Source organism: Aegilops tauschii, chromosome 4 (genome assembly GCF_002575655.3).
Source record: "Aegilops tauschii subsp. strangulata cultivar AL8/78 chromosome 4, Aet v6.0, whole genome shotgun sequence".
Taxonomy (NCBI): domain Eukaryota; kingdom Viridiplantae; phylum Streptophyta; class Magnoliopsida; order Poales; family Poaceae; genus Aegilops; species Aegilops tauschii.
This window is the reverse complement of record NC_053038.3, coordinates 367,127,550-367,143,608: the sequence shown is the minus strand read 5'-3', so window position 1 is coordinate 367,143,608 and position 16,059 is coordinate 367,127,550. Positions and strand designations below refer to the sequence as shown.

Sequence of the window (16,059 nt, the reverse complement as noted above, 5' to 3'; positions counted from 1 at the left end):
TTGGATCTGTGATGGTCCGTCGTACTACTCTCTTCCATTGTTCTCTCGACAGCATGGGCTTCCCGTGCGCGTCACGTGGGTGCCAGGATCGTCTGTGATCGGACCTCGATCTCCGGCTGTTGTACTTGTGTAGAATGAATGAAAAGCACACACCAAACAGTGCCCCTCCAACTCAGCTCCGCAGCATATATCCCGACGCCCGAGACCCGATAGGCATCGCCGAATCGGCGGGGCCCCGGTGACATGCGAGCGGCCGCAGCCAAAACCATCGACGTGTGTGCGCAGTCCATTCTCCTCTCCATTTCCTAAAGCCACACCGCCACTTGAGAAGATACTACCACACCCCTGTCCTCTGCCCCACTCTGCCTCAAATGGATCACGGCGGAGGAGGTCGTGGGATGGCAGGGTACGAGGCGGCTGCGGCGGCGGCTTCCACCAACCAGAAGACCGAAAGCTTCGGAGGCTGGTGAGTGAGACACCCTCTTCCTCTCCTCCATCCTGGACCGGCAATCAGCTCGCTGTGCTGATTCGCCGGCCATTAGTTGGAGCTCATTGATCTGTCCATGTTCGCTGTTCCTTTGCTTCGGTTAGCAAGTAAGCTCATAGCTAAGGCAGAGTGCTTGGATGCGACCCGGGCGAGATACTGAAATTTTCATCGGAGAAAATGGGGGATCGATTATGAGGTTCTGCCACTGTAGCTGATTATAACCTGTGGTCTTGTCTAATTCCAAGTTCAAAGTGGAAAGCCAAGTGTTTCGCGTGTTTCTTACTACTTTTGGCTTGCTAGTTTGCGTTTAAGCTCACGATTGGGTGGATCGGAGGAGTGCGGGTGAACTTTGCCAAGAAAATATGTGGGGTCTGTGACGGAGGTAGCTGCGCAAGGTTAGGCAGAATTTGTGTTACGGTGGATAATACTGCAACACAAATAGGTTGGAGTTAAGCCGGCGTACACTGAAAGCAAGCGGTTAGCATTCCCTATTGAATGGCCAGCTGATAAGGTTTTCCCTTTCTGGATGTTAGTTACAGTACTTTCTCTGTCTCTTTCATCTCGCTTCACTGGAAAGAGATGGCAGTTGACACTTCGTAGCAGATAGCACCTCCAACTTTATATCTAAGGTGTTGCGTGCATGTAAATAGGCCTATACTAGGTTGGTCATACACAAGGTTACACCGGAGAAAGTCAATTTGGTAACTGGGATTAATCGTTCATGGTCTAGATGACATATTACAACATTGGTATGGTTCGCTGGTCTGCTGTGACAATGCAAATCTTCACCAAAATATCATATTTTTTTCTTATTTTTTGAGAGATTAACCAAAATATCTTGCGGTATAAGATGTTGGATAGAAATTCATGTAAATATGTAGAGATGTTGAGGTACATGAACCTGGCGCATGTAGCAACCTGAAATTGTATTCGATAGATATATGGATTTGTTTTTTTCTTTTCGAAAAGGGGATTGCCCGGTCTCTGCATCATAGGATGCACACAGCCATATAGATATGGAGTTGTATGCATGTGAAATTGGCAAGGTGTAGTTCCGATGCCTGCCATTCAGATTTTTCATATCTCAAACATGCATAAAACTTATTTAGCCAAAAGGTAAATAGCCCAAAACTGGTTGAAAAGCTAGAATGTCATAATACACCGCAATGCCGGATGCGGCCTTACCTTGATCAGAACTATTGGACATGTTCGGAAATTGGATCATTAAAAGAGACTGAAAAGCTAGTGTGGTGGCTGAACGAAATGAGAAAATCATTTGTCAAGTAGGAAAACTAGTGCATTTAAGTCTGGGCCTCCACCTCACATTGTGAGTTTCATATTGGTTCTGTAAAACTGGTTTCCAGTTTTGCTTGGTAGGAATATTTTTAGAACTCTTAAATAAAGTACCGACCAAAATGGGAGAGTGGGAGTGATGAATCACACTTGTTTTACTTGTAAGTGCTGATAGATACTCTTGCTTCTCACAGATAGAGAATATTTTGTGTTGGCTATTTGATCGGTTAATGCTCTGTTATGTGCAAATAAAATTTAGGTTTGTAATATCTCATACTATAATGCTATTGTTTAGTTCCAGCTCCAACAGCGTGAAGAAAATTTACCCCATTGACAGTCCAATTAAGAAAAGAAAGTCGCAGTATGACCTCAGTGACACAAGGCTGTCATCGCTGAAATACAAGTTTCAGGACCGACGAACTTCACAGGAGGATGAGACTGCAAGAACAGAAAGCTTAGGAGGTGATGACATTTTCATCAACAAGAACTGTAATGTGGACATGGCCAATGTTTACAAGGAATTGGACTCGTGTGAGAATACTCAAAGCCTTTTAGGTGGTTGCATCGAAGTTGACTCCATAAATGGAATCGAGAGCCGGTCTATGAGAAAACGGGCATCTGCATCCAGCAGCTCAAGCAACAACATTTCATCGGACACTTACAGTTCTTTTCATAGCTATGGCACCAAAGAGACTGACAGCTGGGTGAGGCCACACCTGGAGCATGATGGCTCAGGTTTGCTGCTGCAAGCATACGATGATGACATTGAGAAAATCTGCAATGTGATGAATGAGCTAGCAGGTGGCGGTGTCGATGGTTCTGCTGATCGTATCATGGATGAGACGCTTTACTCGAATGGCATTGATGATTTCATGATTTTGCCAGCAAGCAAGAATGGTAAAGCACTCGCGCATTTATTTCTGCTTGCATCTGTTTGCTGCCTATATGTGAATACTAACACTGTGCATGTGGCAATCAAAATCAGGGGAGAAGAAGAAGAAGCTAACCATCGATCAAGAATTCGAGCAGTACTTCTCAAAACTCATGCTTTAGCGTGACCGTAACAGATAATTTGCTTCCTTGAAGTGTTGAAAAATGTTCTGCATCCTAACCTATCATGAATGAGCAAATTCAAGTAGGGGCTACCATTGGAGTCAATTCTGTATTTCTTAACCTAAGTCTTGACACTGCAATGTATATATATGTTTCCTTTTCAAAGCCGTACCTTGAGTGACCATCGACTCTTGGCTTCAAATCTGCCGTGTTTGTGTATATCTTATGAATAATGAAAAATCTGGAATTTTAAGCAGCGTGTTCCTTTCATCTGCTGGTGTACTGAATGGATCTGTAAGGAAGCCATATTCCAGAATTGGACGTCGAACTATAGATTACGCTATTGGTGATCACCCGCCTGCCTAGACTTGTTGCGAGTGAAAATAGCAGTTACTAGGAAAATATTTGGAAGGTTGAAATGTGTCAATCTTGAATTCTTGACGACATGGCCTATTTGGGAGCGTGCATATCAGCCGGTGTCTTCTATCTCACCATGTTGATTCAGAGTTGTCCTTTGGTTAGGTGGCCTAATCTCCTGCACCCACGCCGCCGGCCCAGGGGCCACGGCGGACCTCCCACTCCTCACTGCGCCGTGATCCATTCCGGACACAGCGGCCACCACAATGTCCTTCGGGAGGGCGAAACCCTAGCTGCCATTGTCCCCACCCTCCTTGTCCTCCCGGCATGCATGGCACGGCCCGCGCTAATCGTGCGAGGCCCAGGCACGGCACGCGTGCCACGCCCTCAGGCCCACGCATTGCCCCATCGACACGCCATGCACGTTAGGCCTGGGTGCTGTTTTGGGGGCATTTTTTTTTGCCTATTTGGGTGTATTTTCAGGCCCAACTTCCATACCCGCACGACCCGTTTAACCCATGTCGTGTCGTATTTGGCATGCTAGCGGGCCGGCCCTGCTAGCACATCCCAGATGGCCAGGTTTGCTTGTTCCCGCCACAAGAGTACACCTCTGGGTGAAGCTCGCTTGGTCAACAGTGGCGGCGTGGGTTGTTAGCGACCCTAACTGGTGGCAAATGATTGAAATCGGCTGACCGATTTGAGAGACACATCGGTCACCTCCAACGCTCGCACTCATCATGTGGGGCCCACGCACAGATTTTCCCCTTGGGTTGCACAAACCGCTTTTCTGGAAAAAAATTGGACAACCCTAAGAATACAACACTAAGTGTTGCAAGTATACAACAGCCGCACAACTACCATGAAATCTTTAGAGCAATGGGGGACCACGCATGACCACAAGAAACGACTATTTACATGCGCATCGAGTCGCCTCTCCTTTTTGTCCACGCCACCGCACAACAAGATTGCCACCGCCGATTGTAGAATCGAGAAGATAGGTCTAGAGGGGGGGGGGGGGTAGACCTTAACCAACCAAAGGTGCAGTTTTTAGTTTTCTTGAAATTTAGGCAGATTTTGGCACTAGTTAAGATACACCCAAAACTTCCTACACATGCATATCTAGAGATAGAGCAGCGGAAAGAATGCAATATGCAATTGTGCGAAAAGTAAAGGGGTAGAGATGGAAAATCAAACGCAATGAAGACACGGTGATTTTTGGCGTGGTTCCGATAGGTGGTGCTATCCTACGTCCACGTTGATGGAGACTTCAACCCATGGAAGGTAACGGTTGCGCGAGTCCCCGGAGGGCTCCACCCACGAAGAGTCCACGAGGAAGCAGCATTGTCTATTCCATCATGGCTTACGTCCACGAAGGACTAGCCTTACTCGGGTAGATCTTCACGAAGTAAGCGATCTCCTTGCCCTTACAAACTCCTTGGTTCAACTCCACAAGATCTTGGAGGCTCCCAAGTGACACCTAACCAATCTAGGAGACACCACTCTTCAAAAGGTAATAGATGGTGTAGTTGATGATGAACTCCTTGTACTTGTGCTTCAAAAGATAGTCTTCCCAACACTCAATCACTCTCTCACATATTTGGCTTGGGTAGGAGAAGGATTGGAATGGAAAGTAACTTTGGGAGGCTAGAAATCAAGGTTCAAATGGTTGGATTGGAATGCCTTGATCTCAACACATGAGTAGGTGGTTCTCTCTCAGAAAATGAATGGTGGAAGTGTAGTTTCGTTCTGATGGCTCTCTTAAAGAGATGGTGGGGGTGGAGGGGTATTTATAGCCTTCACCCAAAATACAACCGTTACACTCTTTTGACTCAACTCGGTGACACCGAACCAAAAACTCGGTGAAACCGACATGTGTAAAAGATATGAACGTTGGGCTTTTCAGTGAGACCGAACTGGAAATCTCGGACGGACCGAAATGCGGTGACCTAGGCAAGACTTCATTTCGATAATTCCAATCGGTTTAACTCGGTGATTCCGAAATGAACAAACTTGGTTACAGAAACTTGGTCAGTGCAACTCGGTGAAACCGATCGTCATCTCGGTGAGACCAAAATTCTAGGGTTTGGCTCTAGCAGTGTATAGGATCAACTCGGTGAGTCCGGATGGGGTGTTTTCGGTTGGACCGAGTTGGCTATTTAGGGTTTGGACATATATGAATTTGGGAAAGTGGTTGAGGGTTTTTTGAGAAATATCTTCAAGCACTTGACCAATTGAGTCATGATCAAAACCTCATCCCGTTTTAATAGTATTGGCTTTTCTATGAACTCAATGTGATCTTGGATCACTTAACCAAAAATGTAGAGTCTTGAAGCTTTGCCAATTCATGTCCTTAGCATTTTGAAGGGGTCCACATCCTCATGTCCTTGTCATGCCACTGTTGAAATTTTCTGAAATATACGAGATAAAGGTGTTAGTCCAACAATATGTATGTTGACATGAATTACCAAAACCACCAAGGGAGCAAATGTACTTACAATCTCCCCCTTTTTGGTAATTAATGACAACATACAACAAAGCTTAAACTAAATAATTTGCAAGAAATGTATGAAAGCTTTGAGAAGAACATGTAACATGCATATGCCCCCCTACAAGTGTGCAGCTATTTAAATGATGATAACCTATGGAATGTAGATGCACAATAGGAAGGAATTTGTAATGTCTTACATGTATCTTGGCTATATGCATCAGAGCAAACGAATGAGAAAGCAGTATCTTCATGTTCATGATTCTTTCTTGCAAACAATATGTGCAACAAGCAAGAGATCATCATGCACATGAGAATGATGCATATACTTACCTTGAGATGCTTGAGCAAATTCCTGAAGAAATACACTTGAGAAAACAGGGTTAGATAACACAAGATAATTTCTTCAAAGAAGGTAGACACAAGACCAACAAGAATGCCAAGATTTGGGATGAGATGTATAGAAGAGAGTATCACTAGGTGAATACTTCTTTTAGGTGCAATCATTTCCCCACAAGATCAAACAAGATTTGCAATAGAATTCCAAGGATTTTTCTCCCCTAAACTTGAGTTCCTCTCCCCCTGAATCATTAGAATTTGATATTGGGAGTAGGTAGGGTGGGGTAAAATCAAAGCATAAACCAGAGCAAATAAGTAACTTGATCAAGTAGGATCAAATACATGTATCTCTCCTCTTAGACACATGTAGAATTCTCTCGTCTTATAAAATGCATCTCCCTCCCTTTAGGACATTCCTTGTGTTATAGAAGAGATTAGTAAATGAGCTTTGATGTGCATCTCTCCCCCCTTTGACATCAATTTCCAAGAAGGGTTAGCATCAAGGATGTTGATCAAGAAGGTATGGTCCTTGAGAGGCACCACTAGCCATAATTTAGCTTTAGATGCAGGTAGAGGATAAAGAATCATTGAGTGGAGCTGGAGAAGAGTGAAAGATAGAAAATTTTGACAGCAATTTCTTTATGTAGTGAAATCGGTGTCTCCGAGTAGGATCAGTTGGTGAGTCTGAGTTGGAAATGACACAAACTGATCACATCGGTGAATCCGAGTTTGTCCTCTTCGATTCTACCGATGAACATACATGCAATGGTAATTGCGTTCCGATGAAGCTGATGTGGTTCGAGTCGGAAGTACAGAGTTCGCGGTAGAGAAAGTTTTGTCAACTCAGCTCACTTGGCAATAGGCTCTCACAAAGATTTTCAAGGAATTCGAATAGGATTTGCAATGAATTGTCTTGAAGAAAAGAAACTAATTAAAGAAAGAAAAGGAAACACTACTGCAAGATGGTCCAGATACGACAGATGAATCAGAGAACCTTCGACCAAATTGTGTGCGATGCATTAATCTCAAACGGTGTTGTAATAAAACCATCACTAATAATACGAACCGTTTGCAATCGCGGAGACATCAAACACGATTCAGATTAGAGTTGCGTGTGCGATATGTGGCATACAGTTGATCCATACGAATTGTTTGTGATGACCAGAACAATAGAAATGGTCAGCCAGTGTGATATACGACATACAGTTCACTCGGATGAACTATTTTCGATTAGACAACACAATATAAACAGTCAGCCAGATAAAGGTGTGTACGATCGACGGCATACAATTCAGTCGGATGAACTATTTGCGATGAGCGAAAACAACAGAAAGGGTTCAACTTAACAAGATGTGTGTGATCCGTGACAAACAGGTCCGTAATAAAAAAATGTGCGCGAAGACCGATAATAACACAGACGATTACTGCTAATATGTTGTGTTTCTTTTGGGCAAACACTTGCTGGTATACAATTGTCAGCGATTGATGAAATCATCACCGACGGGTTCCCTAGTTTACACCGTGTGCGATGTGATTTGCTCTGTCTATAGAAGAACAACATATATAACCAAAATAAACATGCAATTACATAAGTGCCTATATAAAGCATTCGAACACATCTCAATAAACAATTACATGTATTCTAAACTAGGAGAAATGTTCATCTAATCATCTACTTCTTGGGACGCTGCCGCCACTGCTCTGTGGCTCGATCCCCAGTCTGGGGCAGGACGAAGGCACTTCCCCATGTCAACAATCCTCCTGTACATCTCATAGCTTGTGTACGCATCCTTGGCCGCGTACTTGACGTGTTCTTCATCCAGTCTCTGCTCCCAGGCACTTTGCCAGGCAATCTTATCCTTCTTGCTCTCATCCTTCATCTTCATGTAGTAGGGTTCGATGATGTACGAGGCAAGGTCAACTGGGGAGTCCTGCTTGTTCTTCGTGCTGCCCTAGACCGTGTAGTGGTCACGGATGTCGACAAGATTCCGGTAGGCCAAGCCCGAAATCTTGAGCGCTTTTAGACCGTTGTTGGTGTCCACTGTAGCGAAACTGTAGTCGAGGTTGTTAATAAACCTGGCGAAACACTCGCAAGGCCTCAAGATCCAAGCCGACCACTTGGTACTTGTCCTCGGCAAGAAACTGCTCCATAATGTGAATGGAGCTCTCCACCGAGACCAGCTCGTTCGTATACACCACCGAGAGGTCCTTCCCCCTCATGTGGGTGTCCACTATGTGAGGCATGGTGAACTGTCGCTCGTTGTCATCGTCAGCCGCTGGGAGCGCCATTGGAGCCGCTGGATATCCTCTCTGTATATGTCGTCATGGGTGTGCTTATTGTGTCGTGGGGCGCGAGACATTAAGGTAAATGGCCATGGGAATAAATGGGGGCCGAGTGGCCTGGATTCTCGGCACGTCCGCATGGCAGTTTTTGCAGTGGGTAACTGCATCATGGCGCCGCGCCTGACGCAACCACATGCATAATGGCAGCACGAACGTACGTGATCGTTGGCACAGCGCGCCGCGGCCGCCTCAACTGCAAGCAACCACACACATAGAGCAGTTGAACACATAGGGAATGGTCGTCTACAAGCCAGCCGACAGTTGCGAGCCGGTGGCATCATGTGAAACTACGTCACGTTCCAAATCACATGGTGGGCGAACAATCATTCGCGACGCTGCGTAGAGAGCGGCTGTGTGCTAGGTAATTAAATCGCAAATGTTTTTTTATTAACCGTATGTGTACGTGTCATTTGTCCTTGTCTCGCACATCTTGTCACCCCGCTACCGCAGAAACCTTTGAGCGCAAGCTTCAGCACCAGACAGGTGTTCTTTTGGCCAAATGCTGGCTCGAAGAGGCGCCAATGAATTATCGGTGAGCCCATTCCTGCGCAACTGCGTAGGTTCCCGCGCACAGTCGCGCAAGCTTCCCATCGGACTCGGCGAAATCCCCAAAACCCCAATGCTTACCGGCCTGCTATATAAACCCTCACGGTCGACGAGTCCTGCGTCGCATTTTCCCCTTCCTCCCCGTAACTTATCTCGTCTACTTCTCCCACAATCGCCAATGGCACCGGTCTGTCGTGATCGCTCAGCCACTCCGCCGCCATCGAAGGACAGCTCCAGCTGGGAGGCTACACCGTGGCGGCGGCGTAGTCCCCGACGTCGTGTACTGCGCGTGGTGTCCCTGTTGGGTGTGCGCACAACACCCACCACACACTCCGCCGCAGCCGCCCATCGACAGATGTTGTCGGCTACCGTTGCCCCACCCCACCATCTGCCGCCGTGGCCGCCACACCACCGTCGAAAGCTAGGGCCATCGCCCGATCCATAAATTTATAACTGGAAGTAGTGTGGGCATCAAAGTCAATGATGATGTAGGACATTACTTTCAGGCAAAAAAGAGGACTACGACAGGGTGACCCCATGTCCCCAATGTTATTTAACATTGTTGCTGACATGTTGGCTGTTCTGATTAAGCGCGCCAATCAGGACGACCATATTGCAGGAGCAGTGCCACACCTTGTGGATGGTGGCCTCTCTATTTTGCAATATGCCGATGACACAATTCTCTTTATGGAACATGACCTTGACAAGGCTCGAAACCAGAAACTCTTGTTTGTCAGTGTTTGAGCAAATGTCGGTTCTTAAAATTAACTTCCATAAAAGCAAACTTTTCTGCTTTGGAGAAGCCGTTGCGACAGCGACCGACTATGTTGGCACGTTTGGTTGCGCACATGGCCAATTGAAAGTATCGAGAATAGGTGTCTAGAGGGGGGTGATTAGACCCTCAACAAAGAAAAGTAGCAGTTTTTAAATTCTTCAAGTTAAGGTGGAGTTTTAGCACAAGTTTAAACATTCACAATACATTTCAAGCAAGCATGGCAAGAGTATATGAGCAGCGGAAAGTAAAGCATGCAACTTGCAAGAAAGTAAAGGGATGGGATTGGAGTGTGCAAACGCAATGTAGACACGGAGATTTTTGAAGTGGTTCCGATAGGTGGTGCTATCGTATATCCACCTTGGTGGAGACTTCAACCCACGAAGGATAATGGCTGCGCGAGTCAACGGAGGGCTCCACCCACGAAGGGTCCACGAAGAAGCAACCTTGTCTATCCCACCATGGCCATCGCCCACGAAGGACTTGCCTCACTAGGGTAGATCTTCCCGAAGTAGGCGATCTCCTTGCCCGTACAAACTCCTTGGTTCAACTCCACAATCTTGACGGAGGCTCCCAAGTGACACCTAACCAATCTAGGAGACACCACTCTCCAAAAGATAATAGATAGTGTGTTGATGATGAACTCCTTGCTCTTGTGCTTCAAATGATAGTCTCCCCAACACTCAACTCTCTCTCACAGATTTCGATATGGTGGAAAGATGATTTGAGTGGAAAGCAACTTCGGGAAGACTAGAGATCAAGATTCTTGTGGTCGGATTGGAATATATTGTCTCAACACATGTGTAGGTGGTTCTCTCTCAGAAAATGAATGTTGGAAGTGTAGGCACGTTCTTATGGCTCTCTCCTCGAACGGAGGATGGGTGGAGGGGTATATATAGCCTCCACACAAAATCTAACAGTTACACACAATTTACCAAACTCGGTGGGACCAAATAGTGAAACTCGATCAGACCCATTTAGTTCAAAATGTGAACGTTAGGCTTTTCGATGGGACCGACATGATCAACTCGGTGGGACCGATTGTGTTAGGGTTAGGGTAAAACCTCAACTCGGTTTGACCGATTACACAAACTCGGTGGAACCGATTTTGGTAATAAGGAAAACAGAGAGTTGGTCAGGCAAACTCGGTGGGACCGATTGCACATCTCGGTGGGACCGAAATAATTGCAACAGGCAACAGAGAGTTTCAAGCCCATCTCAGTGAGACCGAGATCCCATCGGTGAGACCGAACTGATTAGGGTTTCTGGCAGTGGCTATGTCAAGTGAACTCGATGGCGCCAGATAGATCAAATCGGTGGGGCCAAGTTTGACTTTAGGTTTACGACATATGTGGAATGAGAAAGTGGTTGAGCGCTTTGGAGCGTATCACTAAGCACTTTGAGCAAGCAAGCCATTAAGCAACACCTCATCCCCTTTTAATTGTATTGGCTTTTCCTATGGACTCAATGTGATCTTGGATCACTAAAATGAAAATGTAGAGGCTTGAGCTTCTGCCAATCTTCTGTCCTTAGCATCTAGAAGGGGTTCCACATCCTCTTGTCCATGCCACGCCTTTGTTGAAGTTTCTGAAATATACTAGATGAAAACATTAGTCCAACAACAGATATGTTGACATTAATTTCCAAAATCACCCAGGGAGCACTTGTGCTTTTAATCTCCCCCTTTTTGGTAATTGATGACAACATACATCAAAGCTTTAGATAATGATATGAAGAATAACAAGTAAAGCTTTGGAAAGACATGTAACATGCATAGGCTCCCCCTACATGTATGCAATCATGTGAACATAGAATATAAGAGCATGTGAATGCATAAACATGTTAGAGCAAGCAATGAGTTACATGGATCCTGGCTATATGCATCAGAGAAAATGATGTGAATATAGGAAATGTACCTCCATGTTCATGAGTCCTTCTTGCAAACAATATGTACATCAGCAAGAGATCATCATGCACATGAGTGTGATGCATATACTTACCTTGTGGTCTTGAGCTGACTTAGGAAGAGATGAACCTGAGAAAACAGGGTTAGGTAACACAGGAACATCTACTAAATAGAGCAAGAGCAGATAACCACAAGAGTACCAAGATTGGGATGACATGTAGTGAGTGAGTACTAGGTGCTCTATTGGATAGTAACATGTCCCTAAGGAATAAAGATATGCAATGAATTCCAGAGATTTTCTTCCCTTGGATGTCTTTCTCCCCCTGAATTTGATGTTGGATAATGGGAGAAGATAGGGTGATAGAAAATCAGAGCAAAGAAACAGAGCAAAAGACACAAAGAATCATCTACTAACATGTTTTTCCCCTCTTAAAGACATGTGGCTATTCTCTCCTCTTTGAATACCAAGCATTTGGGAAGACTAAGAAATCTTTCTCTCCCATAGGGTCTCTCTCTCCCTTTGATGTGATTAAGCTTTGATGTGATCTCTCTCTCCCCCTTTGACACCAGTTTCCAAGAAGGGATCTTCTGGAGTATGAGTCAAATAGGTTTGGTCCTTGAGTCACATGACAAAGCAGCATGTAGAACGTGATGCAGGTTGAGGATAAGAATCATTGAGTGGAGCTGGATTAGAAATACAGGGTGCAAATGGCAGAATTTTGCTCAGTCGTGAAATCGGTAACACCGAGTCTTTTGCTTCGGCGCCGCCGAGTGGTTTCGGTCTTGCCGATGTGAAAAGATCGGTGAGGCCGAGTTCAACAAAGAGAAAATTTTGTCATCTCAGCTCACTAGGCAAGTAAGATCTCACAAAGATTTGTAGGGAATTAACTAAAGGATTTGCAATGAATTGGATGCAGGGAATGAGAAAAAATAGAAGAAAAGAAATCTAGATAAAGTTTTTTTAAGGGGAAACAAACATGCATGAGACAAATGCAAGAACACAGAGAAACACTAGAGAACTTCATCTAGAATTGGTCAGTGACAAAGTCACCTATGTTAGAGTATATTGACTTAGGAGTCAAGTGAAGGCACTTGATCATAGGTCATACTCATCGTTTAAGCTCAAAATGGGGTTACCATTTTTCGTTCAAGCATTTTGATGTATTCACATCTTGTTGAGTTGCTTTGACCCATGACTTGGGGTAAAGCTTCCCTAAGATGGAATGACATACCTTGGGTGGTGGTGTTGATCTTAATCATGTAGTTGAACTTTGGTAGGATGCTCAAGGTTGATGTAGCTCATCAATGGTTCGGAGCACCACTTGTAATTTGAGTTCATCTACCTACATGGCTTAGCTTTGCAAGGAAGAGAACTTGTGTATCCAAAATGAAAATCATGAAGTTTGATACCAAATGAAATTTGATATATAGAATTTGTCAAAGGATATGTTGAAGGGTTTCAATGTTCCTTGTCTTCAACCACCATATTGTAGAGACTTGGTGATGTAGAGATTGCACAAGATATGAGTGAGTTGCAATCTCATAGAATTAGGCTTATCCAAGTACCTACAAGGGTTAGATAACATGCAAGGGTACAAGTATAGATCCATGACATATGATCATCATCATAAGAGAAATATTAAGGATTAGTCAAAGGCTCATGGCTTGCATGCATCCAAATGGAGTTTCTACTCCAAGTTTGAGGCATCAATGATGTTCAATTAACCTCTCAAACGGCAAAATACTTTCTCATCAAGCGGTTTGGTGAATATATCCGCCGATTGCTTATCGGTATGAACATGCTTAAGATCAATGTCTCCTTTAGCAACATGATCTCGAATGAAATGATGACGAACTTCAATATGCTTAGTTCGAGAATATTGCACGGGATTATGAGCAATCTTAATAGCACTTTCATTGTCACAAAGCAAAGGAACATGTTTCACATAGATCCCGTAATCTTTAAGAGCTTGGGTCATCCAAAGTAATTGAGCACAACATGAACCGGCAGCAATGTATTCCACTTCGGCGGTGGATAAGGATACCGAGTTTTGTTTCTTGGAGGACCAAGACACAAGAGATCTACCAAGAAATCGACAAGTACCCGAAGTGGACTTTTTATCAACCTTGTCACCGGCATAGTCCGAGTCGGAGTAGCCAACAAGATCAAAAGAAGACCTCTTAGGATAGCAAATGCCAAAATTTGGTGTATGAATTAAGTATCTCACTATCCTTTTCACAGCCTTAAGATGACATTCTTTGGGGGCCGCTTGATATCGTGCACACATGCACACACTTAGCATAATATCGGGACGGGAGGCACATAGATATAACAATGAACCAATCATAGAGCTGTAAACCTTTTGATCAACCGGTTCGACATCCTTAGTCAAGTCAAGATGTCTACTAGTAGGCATGGGTGTATTCATACCTTTGCATTCTTGCATGTTGAACTTCTTGAATAAGTCCTTGGTGTACTTTGTTTGAGAGACAAAGGAACCCTCCTTAGTTTGCTTGATTTGCAAACCAAGAAAGCATTTGAGTTCACTCATCATAGACATCTCAAACTTCTCCGACATTAGCTTTCCAAACGTTTCACTAATGAGGGATAGTCGAACCAAATATGATATCATCAACATAAATTTGGCACACAAATAATTCACCATTAACCCTTTTAGTAAAAAGAGTGGAATCAATTTTTCCAATCTCAAAGCCTTCTTCAATAAGGAACTTGGTCAAGCATTTATACCACGCTCTAGGAGCTTGTTTAAGACCATAAAGAGCTTTGTGAAGTTTGTAAACATGGTCGGGTTTCTTAGGATTAACAAAGTTGGGAGGTTGTTTAACATAAACTTCCTCCTCAATTTCACCATTTGGAAAAGCACTTTTAATGTCCATTTGGTACAAGGTAATATCATGGTGATTTGCATAGGCAAGATGCGAATGGACTCAAGTCTAGCAATGGGGGCATATGTCTCACCATAGTCCATACCTTCGACTTGAGTGTAGCCTTGAGCGACGAGACGAGCCTTGCTGCGTACAACTTGTCCATCTTCATCTTGCTTGTTGCGAAACACCCATTTGGTACCAATGATGTTGTGATTGTTGTCGGGCTTCTCGACCAATGTCCACACTTGGTTCCTCTCGAAATTGTATAGCTCTTCGTGCATGGCATTTATCCAATCCGGATCTTCCAATGCTTCTTCAACCTTCATAGGTTCAATGCTAGAGATGAATGAATAATGTTCACAATAATTAGCCAAACGAGTTTTAGAGCAAGTGATTCTCCCGGTTTGGATATCATCGAAGATTTGTTCGACGGTATGGTCTCGTGAAACTCTTGCTCTAACTCGTGAGAGCTTTTGTTTGGGTCGAGGTGGAGCATCTTCTTCATCATGCTGTTCTTCATCTTGGCCTTCTTCGTTGTTGGTGTTGTTGTTCTCTTGTGGAGGTGGAGAAGGAGGTCGATGAGGTTCATCTTGTTGTACATCCTCGTTCCCATCGTATTGATGCGTTCCACTTGTGGATGCCTCCGTGCCAACTCTTGGTTCACCTTGTCGTGAGGTAGAAGCTTCCACTTGGACAGACGAGGTACTCTCCTTCACCTCCGTTGGGCGTATCTTGCCAATAGACAAGTCTTGGATTGCTTCCGAAGGATCTTTGTCACCTACATCAATTGGCAATTGCTCTACTTGCGAGCCGTTAGATTCATCAAACTTCACATCTACCGTCTCTTCAACCTGTCGGGTGAAATTGTTGTAGACACGGTATGTGTGAGAGTTTGAGCCATAACTGAGTCGGAAACCTTCATGAGATTTAGGAGAAAATTTTGAACGATGATGCTTATCGAGAATGTAGCACTTTGAGCCGAATACTAGAAAGTATCCAACTTGGGGTTTGTTACCGGTGAGAAGCTCGTACGCCGTCTTACCGAGTAGCTTGTGAAGATATAGACGATTCGTTGCATAGCAAGCTATCTCAACCGCTTCCGCCCAAAAGTGTTTTGGCGTCTTGTACTCATCAAGCATCGTTCTTGCCATCTCAATAAGAGTCCGGTTCTTCCTCTCAACAACTCTGTTTAGTTGAGGCGTGTACGTAGCCAAGAACTCGTGTGAAATCCCTTCTTCATCAAGAAAGGTGTCCACATTGGCATTCTTGAACTCCGTTCCGTTGTCGCTGTGAACCTTCTTGATCTTAACTTCAAATTGATTTTGGTTCTTTCTGGCGAAGTTCTTGAAGATCTTTTGGACCTGCGATTTATCATCAAGAAAGAACACCCACGTAAATCTTGAAAAGTCATTGACAATGTAACATCCCAAATTTTCAATTTGGAATGTTACACATTAGATCATCATGCATAACATATTTTATTGCATTTTGTTTTGCGATCCTAGAAATTCTACGCAACTCAAGGACCCACGGAGAGAGTTGGGGATTTCGTTATTTTCATATTTGGGTTTTCTCAAATTTTGAAAATA

General features: G+C 44.3%; 2 protein-coding genes across 3 annotated transcripts; one reads left to right on the top strand and one right to left on the bottom strand.

Moving 5' to 3' along the window:
- The first annotated feature begins 207 nt into the window (after positions 1 to 207).
- Positions 208 to 3,089, top strand: LOC109778687 (uncharacterized). 2 transcript variants are annotated; one of them, XM_020337244.4, is made up of 3 exons: positions 208 to 466; positions 2,076 to 2,677; positions 2,766 to 3,089. In XM_020337244.4, the coding sequence occupies exons 1-3, from the start codon at positions 372 to 374 to the stop codon at positions 2,831 to 2,833; spliced, it is 765 nt and encodes a 254-aa protein (XP_020192833.1). In that variant the 5' UTR covers positions 208 to 371; the 3' UTR covers positions 2,834 to 3,089. The 2 variants fall into 2 exon arrangements, with proteins under 2 accessions (XP_020192833.1, XP_020192834.1); XM_020337245.4 differs by having other exon boundaries at positions 216 to 466; positions 2,082 to 2,677.
- A 4,589-nt stretch (positions 3,090 to 7,678) lies between these two features.
- LOC141021895 (uncharacterized) lies at positions 7,679 to 8,303 on the bottom strand. The gene is made up of 2 exons (XM_073497748.1): positions 8,091 to 8,303; positions 7,679 to 7,966 (listed from the first exon to the last, which is right to left on the bottom strand). Exons 1-2 carry the CDS (start codon positions 8,301 to 8,303, stop codon positions 7,679 to 7,681), a joined length of 501 nt encoding a protein of 166 aa, XP_073353849.1.
- Positions 8,304 to 16,059: the final 7,756 nt, after the last annotated feature.

What these genes read in the sequence shown, in the direction of transcription:
- LOC109778687 (XM_020337244.4), top strand. Translation starts at nt 372, where the DNA reads ATGGATCACGGCGGAGGAGGTCGTGGGATGGCAGGGTACGAGGCGGCT. An exon ending in ACCGAAAGCTTCGGAGGCTG is followed by an intron (nt 467 to 2,075) that starts GTGAGTGAGACA and finishes GCTATTGTTTAG; the next exon opens with TTCCAGCTCCAACAGCGTGA. An exon ending in TTTGCCAGCAAGCAAGAATG is followed by an intron (nt 2,678 to 2,765) that starts GTAAAGCACTCG and finishes AATCAAAATCAG; the next exon opens with GGGAGAAGAAGAAGAAGCTA.
- LOC141021895 (XM_073497748.1), bottom strand. Translation starts at nt 8,303, where the DNA reads ATGGCGCTCCCAGCGGCTGACGATGACAACGAGCGACAGTTCACCATG. An exon ending in CCTTGCGAGTGTTTCGCCAG is followed by an intron (nt 7,967 to 8,090) that starts GTTTATTAACAA and finishes TACACGGTCTAG; the next exon opens with GGCAGCACGAAGAACAAGCA.